This window comes from Sycon ciliatum, chromosome 12, assembly GCF_964019385.1.
Source record: "Sycon ciliatum chromosome 12, ocSycCili1.1, whole genome shotgun sequence".
NCBI classification, from domain to species: domain Eukaryota; kingdom Metazoa; phylum Porifera; class Calcarea; order Leucosolenida; family Sycettidae; genus Sycon; species Sycon ciliatum.
The window spans coordinates 10293673-10303610 of record NC_088654.1 but is presented as its reverse complement, the minus strand read 5'-3'; the positions used below and the strand labels follow the sequence as shown (position 1 = coordinate 10303610).

The window sequence follows — 9938 nt, the reverse complement described above, 5'->3', positions numbered from 1 at the left end:
TTGTAGGCGTTTAAATTTTGGTTTGAAATTTGCACCCTCCTGCGGAGCCCACGCTGCTTTGGCAGTGGCGGAGGCTCGCTTGCCGACGTAACCGTCGGAGATCATCATGAACAATGGACTGACTAATTATTCACTTGTCCTGTCTTTATAAATAACATGTTATTGCATATGTTCTTGGTTTAGTTTTTGGCCTTTTTCGTGCTTTGGAGTTGATAACATTTTCCTCAATAAGGCGACCTTTCCATTAGTACGAACTCGGGCCAATCCTATGGTTGGCCAGGCATCAATTCAAGTCAAAATTATTCGTTTACGACGAACTTCTGTACAGCGAACTTTCGCAAAGACGAACGATTTTCAAGTGTGATTTGAACAAAATCAGTGTGGTCATGTACATGTTGTAGTACGAACTTTCGGTCCACGAGGCCGAGGAGGGTGCGCTGGCTGCCTTTTTTCCTTCCATATCGTATGCACGTACAGTGCAGTGCAAATTGCTTTCAAGCATGTTTTGAACAAATAATCAGTGCGTTGTACGAACTTTCAGCACAGTCATGATTCATCATGTGCATATTGCCATTGTACTTACCTGTTTCTGGCTTATGCTTAGAATAAAATGCTTCCCATGTACAACAGTATGCATCTTCACATAAATACAGTCCATATGATGTGCATATCGATTTTTTTGTCAGATCTGGATAAGAAGAACGCCCGATAAGACAAACAAATTTGTTCAGTCCCTTGAAGTTCGTCCTAACGAGGTTTGACTGTACAGTGTTGAATGCAGTGTTGAATGCGCCAAGCCAAGACTTGAAGTTGAACTACTACACGTACACGCACCCGGTAGTCAGAATACTACAATAGTCCAGCATAATAATTATAATGTCCGCTTCGCTTATACTATTCATCGCCTTGATAAAGTAACTACATGTAGTTATTTTAAATGGACCGTATGCGTGTTAAAACAAAATGGCGTCACGATTTATTGAAAGTGGTATAGTTGGTGGTACAGCAGCATACAGGATAGACTCATCACTGTATAGTCCACTACTTCGTGATTTTTATTTGTAGAATACATGACAGGCGTGTTCAGTGTGCCTCGCAGGACTGCGAGATGCTGCAGAAGACCAGGTTCGACCTTTCTGGACCGCCATTCACCGACGGTGGGCTACACGATGCTGGAGGAATTAGATTCCAGTGAAAACCCAAGATTCCTTTGCTCCTGGACGCTCCGACGTGTTGTGATATCTGCCAGGTGCGCAGTAACTAGTATTTTCATCGCTATAGCGAGGACGACGCCGATCGGCAAACTCTCGCTCACAGCCATCACCAGCCTCTCAAAACCATCACTTGGCATCCCCCAGAGGTATAGGAGAAAGCCAAAACAGCTCTCAACAAACAAAAGCTAAGGACGATGGAAAGAGAGCATATCAAAAAGAAGACGAACAGTATGAAGTTCAAATGGTTTTGAACACTCGTACCACCAACTATACCACTTTCAATAAATCGTGACGCCATTTTGTTTTAACATGAATATCGCGGATTTACTAGTTATGGTCTCCTCGTCGCCTATTTATCTATCATCAGTGTAGAGAATATGGCCGGCCCATCGATCTGTACTGCACTACTAATAATAGAAGATCTGTACCTCCACTCCAGCGCAACACGTGCCTGCCTCGCCGAATCTTGCCTTTTATTCAATCACTTCCTCACTAGTTGCGCACCCATACTCGCACCCTTGAATCGAGGCTCTTTCACGGCCCAAAAGGCCAAAGCCGTGATTCTTGAAGAGGTTCATGATTGCCTTCTGGCCAGCACTGCAGCAGAGTGTGACTCGCACTCACAGACGTATCCCAGGTATGTACAAAAGAAGCACAGGTATGCATTTCGGTGCGAGCTGAACGGCTGCGCGGGCAAACGGGTTGTGCCATCTGCTGCACCGCCAGCCTCGCTGTTACCTTTCACTGTTGTCGGTGTCGATGCTGTCTTCGCACTTCGTCTCACGGGAAGTAGGAGTAGGGACGAGTAGTTCGAACTGCATTTAGACCCTAATTATTATTTTTGTCTTGATCTTATGATCAGGCAGACTGTAGATAAAACAGCAGCGTACAGCTAGCTAGCTAGGTGTCGCTAGCACTGTCATACGGCCATTACGGGCTGTCAGCTAGCTACGACCATCGTGTCGGTGTTCAGAAGAATCATCATTTTGGTCATAAGCGACCGGAACGCATGCACCCCAAATCGACGTAGATCATAGACAGCGTGTGAAGCCCGATGATGGCAGGTTGGATATGCCCGCTCCGTCTTCTTGTTCCTTTCCTTTCCTTATGTTCCCTAGCATCAGCTGAGACCTTCACGCTGCATGGACAGGCGAGCTATCTACATTTTGACTACCCATCAGATGCAGGCGAAACAGCAGACACTGGATGGAGTGCGAACTTCCAGCTCCGCACCGACAGCGTCAACGGTTTCGTGTTCGGCATCTTTGCCAACGGTGTCGTGGCGTCGGTGGAGCTGCATGATGGCCAACTCGTACTGACCACGCGACCCGGGGAAGCTCAGCACTACGACGCTTCCCAACTTCTGGACGGCACCTTCAAGGATTGGACGATTGCACAAGCCGCGGATGACCTGGTAACAACCGTCAGTGTTCGATCGAGTAGTGGAGATCAGATCTTCACCGCCAACGCCACCTCCGAACAGAAACTGGAGGCAGCGGCGGCGGAGGTTTTCATCGGCGGCACAGGTGCGCATTCCGGCTACCAACTGAGTAGTCCTCCTCTGGCAGCATGCGTTGAAGACGTACGTTTGCCGTCATCTGGCGAGGTGACGGACCCCAGTGACTTGCTTGCTGTGGCTGGATCATGTGAGTGGTGCGATTCGTCACAGTGCCAAGCGGGAACAACCTGCTTTGCGGAGGCCAGTGCGGCGGGTTGCAATTGCGCCGACAGCGGAAAATCTGGAACGAAATGCGGCCAAGGTAAGTCTGTAGATTTGTGTTGCCTCTTTCGTATGAGTTCGATCGGTGATGTGTTCCAAACCTGATATGCTGAAAGCGCGAGCGCAACATCGCATCGTGCATGTTTATTTGTTTAGGTGTACTACAGGAGGCCGTGGTTGCAGCGGCGCAAATAGCGGAAAATCTGCAACATCGATTCAGGAGGAAGTGAGATAGTTGGCAAATTTTCTGACATGCTGGAAGGGCACACCGTGCAACGAGATTGCTTAGGTGGTTGCAGCTGCGCAAATAGCGGAAAATCTGCAACAACCATTCAGGAGGAAGTAAAAAAGTGACTACTGAGTACTGTAGACTGGAGTTAATTCGCTTTGACGAAATGTTTCTGTATGCAGAGCATGGGCAGTGGGTGTGTGTGTTGCGTGCCTTGTACAATAATCATGTTTGTTGGGTAAGCGTACGGAAACAAACACTCGCACGCCCTGTGTGATGCTGCGTGTTAGTGTGTTTTGTTGGACCTCCTCGACGTTCTGAAGGTGTCCAACAAACTGGCCTAGAAGCGAGGGTGTTCGCAAAGCGCGCTGCAGCGTCGTGACGTGTCTGTTCCGTATCTGTCAGTTCCAAACTAATACTTACTTCGGCAAATTGGCAGAGTAATAATTATGAATTTACTGGTGATTTTACGTGTGCACTACTTGCGCGTGTAGTATTAGAATCCCTTTGGCGAGTGTCGGAAATGTGGCTGACGACCACGACGTGCGCGTACTCATCTTGTAGCACTCAAATGAGGACACATCCTGAGTGATGGTGGTTCCGCTGGAAATAGAACTAGTAGTACTACAGCAGAAGTGGTGTCCTGGAGATGAAGTTTGACCATGGTGCAGCTTCACTGCCTGGTTCAGTGGTTGCTCATTCGTGGTTGTGCACATGGATGCAGGTCAGGTGACTGGCTGAGTTGTGAAAAATGAAAAATTCTACTGCACCTCATGATGTGGGCACTGCATTGGGCTGTCATGCATTCAACTACATGATTGTATACAGCTGTACTGTAGCCAGGTAACTGGTTGGAAAGCAATGGCATGTGCAGTATTTTGTGCCACACAATTATTGTATTCAATTACACAGTGGTACAGTACCCACATCATAATTTCAAGCATGTAACTGGTGCAAGAAAGGCCTGTGTGTGTACAGTACAGCCATGTCACTGTTGTCGTCATGGGAGCAATGTCTAATTCTTGGGAAAACATGATGTCTCCTGGGGGTGGAGATGTTGAGAACTTGAGGGCTAGGAATGTCTTGTAGTTTGTATGGGGGTGCTGGGGTGCGAAGGTCAATGACTAGTCCAAGTTGGACGGCAGGCAGGCAGGCAGCTCAGGTATGGGTCAACCTCCCACGTTGTCTTCGGCTGTGCCTTTATCACTGGTGCAATTCCCTTTGCTAGTGTCACCTCCTTGTGTATAATATTGCCATGGAGCGTTGCCAGCGTTCTTACTAAATACCTGCGGTGTGGCTGCATTCACTTTGCATGCAAAGGCCACGGCTTTCACACTTCCTTCTTGAAACGTGTGCCCATTGGAAAACGACAGATGCCAGTGCACTCTACAAGTGGATCACAGAAGTAGCAGCAACATTAGCTGACAGTTAGGAGAGGTTGAACACAAAGAAAGTCAGCAAAACACACTGATCATAAGCTGTTTAGTACCCATTATCATTCAATTACATTGTAGCACGAATTGATCATAAGGATTAAGATTGCACAGAGCCCGCGTACATTCCTTATGTTGCCATGAACTATCCCGTCCAGCAACAGTCTAAAAACTCTCACGAATCCACATTGCGGTTTAGCTGGTTTGCGATTGTACCTATCAGAATTTGAAGTTTTGTGCTGGAAATAAGGGTTATCACAACTTGCCAACAAGTTTGGAGACAGTGTGTCTATCTCACCTGATATGCACGTTTCAGTGGAAAGGGTTTTTGGGGGGCATGTGAGTTACAACGATGTGGACGTATGGCGAGGAAATGTTTTTTGAACTCAGCTAGGCAAAATGCCACAGGCTTATCTAATTGGAATTTTGGAGACAGCCCGGTCTTTACTCGATTCTTTTCAGCATCACAGTAGGTATTGGTGTTGGTCTATGTGCGTTCTGCAGTCGCTAGAGAGGTGTTTATTTGGGTCAAGTGACCTGTCACGGTACCATAATTAAAAACAAGATTCGTACCACCCAAAATGTGCTTTTCAAGTGTGTTGGTGGGAGTGGGAGTGCACAATACCAGTAGCAAAACATGACGACTTGGCATCGCCGGTGTGGGACTTTACAAAAAACTACATCCTGCACAGCGATGAACTACTTACTTGATCGCACCGTATCGTTGTCTTCCTGGCTCTGCAACTATACATGGTCCCGTCTAGTGCCCTGCGGTGGCAGCCACCGGTGAGCCAACTACCAGCCAGGGAACAACTGTGTTTTGTTGTGCGTACTATTCACCCTAGAAAGGTGTCAGGCCATTAGTGTATACAGTGTGTCAGTATAATTATGTGTTGCACAGTCAGACCGCGCTTATCCAGTCCTCTTTTATCCGGATCCCTCGCCATCCGGAAGAAAATAGCTGGTTACAGATTTACAGCATACGTGATGCATCCAACATAACTGGTGTTCGGTTATCCGGTTCCCTCGCCTAGCCGGATATTTTTTTTGTGGAAAACAGATGTGTGCGGTTAAGCGAGGTCCGACTGTACACGTGTCTAGAACGGGTGATGTACTACAACTGAAGCGCTACTTTGGCCATGCTATGCCTGTGTACAGTGTGTGAGCTGTTACGATTAAAACATCCAACGCGTGTACATAATGTGCCTGGGCGGCTATCTGCAGTGCACTTTGTTCTCTTTGCGATGCCACCAGTGCTAGCCCCACATTGTGTGTGGTCTTTGTTGAGCTCGTATAAGAAACTCGGTACGAACTCGAAATTGGAACAAAATTACAAATTGGACTTGGAAAGCAATTTGTAGCAATCCCCTGAGAGGATCTGTGCTTCTGTATTACCTACTAGTATGCCAGCTCAAGTAGAACCAGTTTGCAGTAGCTAAAGCATGGAGAAAGAAGACTGACAGTGACCTTGGTCATATTATATCTTATGTTATTTCTGTAACTTAGAACCTTCCAAGTTGGAAGGCTGTTGGAGTGCGCATCCAAGATGTGCTAGAGCTGTCAGCCAGCTAGGTGTAGAACGTCAGCACCGTCGGTCAGTGTCGTGCAATGTTATCGCATGAGCTGATTATTTAGTAACTGGTGGTGTTAGTGGACAGTATAGCGTAACTTGTAGTTCCTTGGTCCTTTTTTCTTTTCAAATAATCATGCCTTTCTTTAGTGGAGACTGATGCCTGGAAAGTTGTTCTTTGGCCAAAACCTGGAGGGGATAACAGTATTAGCACAGGGTACCCCTTAGCGGTCACACTGCACCTGTGATTGCTACTACGCCCACTGGATCAGCGGTTGGGATGGCAATGCCAGGATAAGGCTCTCCTGTGCATATGGATGTACAAGGGCGGTTGTTGGTCCGGCATTTCTCACCCGCACCTTGCACCAACTGTTTCATCTCCGGTGTCTCCTAAAAGGCTGAATGCTAAAAGGCCCCCAGTACTTGGGGCACACAATGGAGGTGGACCTGCAGCCTAGTTCACGCTCAAGTGCGCCTCATGGCCACATACAAGCCTCTTAGATCCCGCTCAAGTGCTTCTCAAGGGCCCTGCGTTCAAACTGGATGCTTGAACTCTGGGCTGTGCTTTGTATTGTGTCACATGGCGGCCTCAGAGAGTGACTGCAGGCTGCATGCTGTACATCATATCAGGGCATTTTGGGAACTCCACGAGGCAATCAGCTGGAGCTTGCATGGCACGTGTTGTCCCGCTGGCCCGGACTTCTCCACTTAAAAAAGTACTTCAAGACAAGAAGTCACATGTAAAGCTGCCGGTTTTGTGAGCTTGGCTGCAGGCCTTCTGTAGTACTGATGTGGCCAAGTGCTAATACATGATTATCAAGAGGCACTGGATTAGTTGCCTACATGTAGTACATGACTGTACAATCGATGTTGACAGCATGTTACAAGGCCAGGACGCATAGTGCTCCTGACTACAACCATAAGCAAGGCTTCTTTATAATTACACCATGACTGTGCTAGCAGGAGTGGCAAGATTGGTGAATGCTATGAGTAAAGTAAGCTTGATACACATCATCATGGGCATCACAACCTGCCATGCCATTGTGTTGAAAATCACCAGCTTAGGAAGTACAATGTTCTTGTGCCATGTCTACTGCAGCAAAGGTCTATGATTGGAGAATATGCTAGTCTTGATATACTACGGTGTGTGTGTGTGTCTGACCTGGGCTTCTGGTCAATACAGGAGCAGAAATGACCTGTTCTTCAAAGTCACAGTTCTATTGCTATATGCACCCCGTGCAACACTTCCAATACACCTTCATGTCTTACCATCACAGTACAATGTCATGTATGTGTCCACTGAGCCCCAGCAAGAATGTAACAGTAGATTCAACTCTGCAAGAGAAAATGCACAGCCCTCACCCCCCTCCAGAGATTTGACTCAATGGCGCAGAACACTCCGCATTCCTGGGATCATGTCATCAGCAATAGTCGAGCACAGGGTGGGCTTGTGATGGATCTCTGTCACCTAGTACCTCTACCATATGCATAGCCACTTAGCTGCCATGCTTGTTGCTGAGATGGCTGGAGATGCTTGACAGGTTCAGAGCCTCATATGGAGACATTTCTAATTGTCCATAGATGTTCACAGGGTAACATTGGCACTTCTAACTCACTTCATACATCATCAGATACTTAGAAAGAGGCAATAAAAATTCTTAGCATGCGTGGTGACTCTGTGTTTAGCAAATACCTGATCCCGCGCTTGTACATTTTTCAGGAAGTGGATATGTCTGTTGGAGCTCTATTGTTGCAAGATTCAATTTGTTGCGCTTGGAAGGATGAGTGGACTTAGTGTATCGTCGTACTCCGTACTCTCACCCTCGCTTCCAGTTGCTCACGTTATCTCTCTCTCTCTCTCTCTCTCTCTCTCTCTCTCTCTCTCTCTCTCTCTCTCTCTCTCTCTCTCTCTCTCTCTCTCTCTCTCTCTCTCTCTCTCCCTTTCTCTCTTTGTCTCAGTCTTTTTCCCTCTTGTATACGCTTTCTTCCACTTAGTCCACTGCTAGTAGTACTAGTATATTCCAAAGACCTGGAAGCTGTATGTGCAGGGGCATCGGAAGACATTTTTGTGTCGTGCGGTCAGCCATCTGAAGTACAATTTACTTGTGGGGGAGGGTGGCTGAGCTGAATACTTTGAGAAAATCCAGAGCCCAGATCAGTGGATTATATTGATGCACGGGGTGATTGGGCCAATAAGTGGTACGGTCAAAACCGTAGTGACGCCCCTGTACGTGCTATTTGAATTTTGGTGGCATCGCACTTGGAGAGAGAGGGGGGGGGGGGGGGGAGAGAAAGAGACCTGGTCATTGATAAATTCATTGGGACCTCGTGGCTGAGAGAGGGGAGGATAGAGAGTGAGGGGAAGGAGAGAGACAGAGAAAGAGAGAGAGTGAAGGAAGGAGAGAGAAAGAGAGCTGGTCATTGGTAACTTCTTTGGGAGCTGGTGGCTATTGCGATGGTATTCATGGGGCCTTGGGGTACACAGTTGAGCTATACAGTACACTACTGCTAGTGTACTTGCTCCTAGTCCTGCCCACGCACAGTCACTTGTTGACAGGTCTTTGGGTCTGAGCTGTTGACATTGACATTCATTTGGTGCATCCCTGGGTTTTGGTGCTCGTGCGTACATTAGTATTAGTACGTGTCGTTTTGGTCATCCTCCATTTCCCTGGTGACCTGGCTAACACAAGGTGTGGCTGTCACTGTCACCATTCTAGAAAACTCCCTGGACATCATTTCTAAATAATTAAATTGCTCTTCTCCGTAGAAAGTAGGTCTTCTGGTGAGTGAGTTGTTGATTGGAGTTTTAGAGTGTACATACTGGGTTGCACACAAGGTGAATGCACTTGACTTCTCTCGGTGGGTGTTTGTGCTGCACCCTTGTGCACTTTCACCTTGCAGCCAACACTGACTCTGCAACGCCACATGTACATGCTCTGCAGCACCACATGTACATGCTCTGCTAACAGAAAGTGTAGTACATGACATGTACTACACTTTCTGTTAGCAGAGCATGTACATGTGGTGTTATATTGGTATCACCATCAGCACTTATTGATATTATGAGTTTTTTTACACCACCAAGTACCACCAATGAATCCTGGCTAGTCTTGGCACAAGTAGTAGTCTGAATCCAAGTTGTGCAGTTATAAATGTCTGGGTCATTTCCCTTTGCTTTCTCCTGCCCCAGCTGTAGCTGTGGCGGGCCAAATAATATTAATTGCTGTGTTAGAAAACTACACTTCACCATACATGCCCCGTGAGTCCAGTTGTAACCTCCGGCTGATCTCAAGAACATTCTGGCAATGACCTCTCAGCTCCCTGGGTGCTACCAGTCACTCCTGGTCTGATTGGTGTTTTGAACGGCTTCATAATCAGCTCATTGTTCTGCCTCACATGGGTCATGGTGTGTTGGAAGTGTTCAAGTGGGTCATTGCCAGCATCCTTGCAGTGATGGTCTACCAGTGTAGACTGTTAGGCATCTACGCGTAATTGATTGCACATATGTATGGTATTCAATTAAAACCTTGCAGGAATGCGGTGCTTGTGCATCGTGAACACCCTTCTGTGCCTGCTCCCCTCGTGGGAAATGCCATGCAGTCCTTAGACACAGGTGATAGGAAAGAGAGAGAGAGAGAGGGGGGGGGGGGGGCATGGGGTGGGGGTGGGGACTACATAAGAGTTAATTTATGACACAGGCCAGTCTACCCTCTGGTGGACCACCCAGGGGTGTAAATTGTTTGTGTTACAACGAGTATGAGATATCTGCTAT

General features: G+C 47.3%; 1 protein-coding gene across 1 annotated transcript in view; it reads left to right on the top strand.

Annotated features, from left to right (window-relative positions):
* Nucleotides 1–1955: 1955 nt before the first annotated feature.
* LOC135828179 (uncharacterized) overlaps nucleotides 1956–9938 on the top strand; it is a 34400-nt gene continuing 26417 nt past the window's right edge. Inside the window, exon 1 of the mRNA XM_065340625.1 lies at nucleotides 1956–2974. Within this exon, the coding sequence (XP_065196697.1) occupies nucleotides 2269–2974 (706 nt within the window). The 5' untranslated portion in view covers nucleotides 1956–2268. The remainder of the gene's footprint in view (nucleotides 2975–9938) is intronic.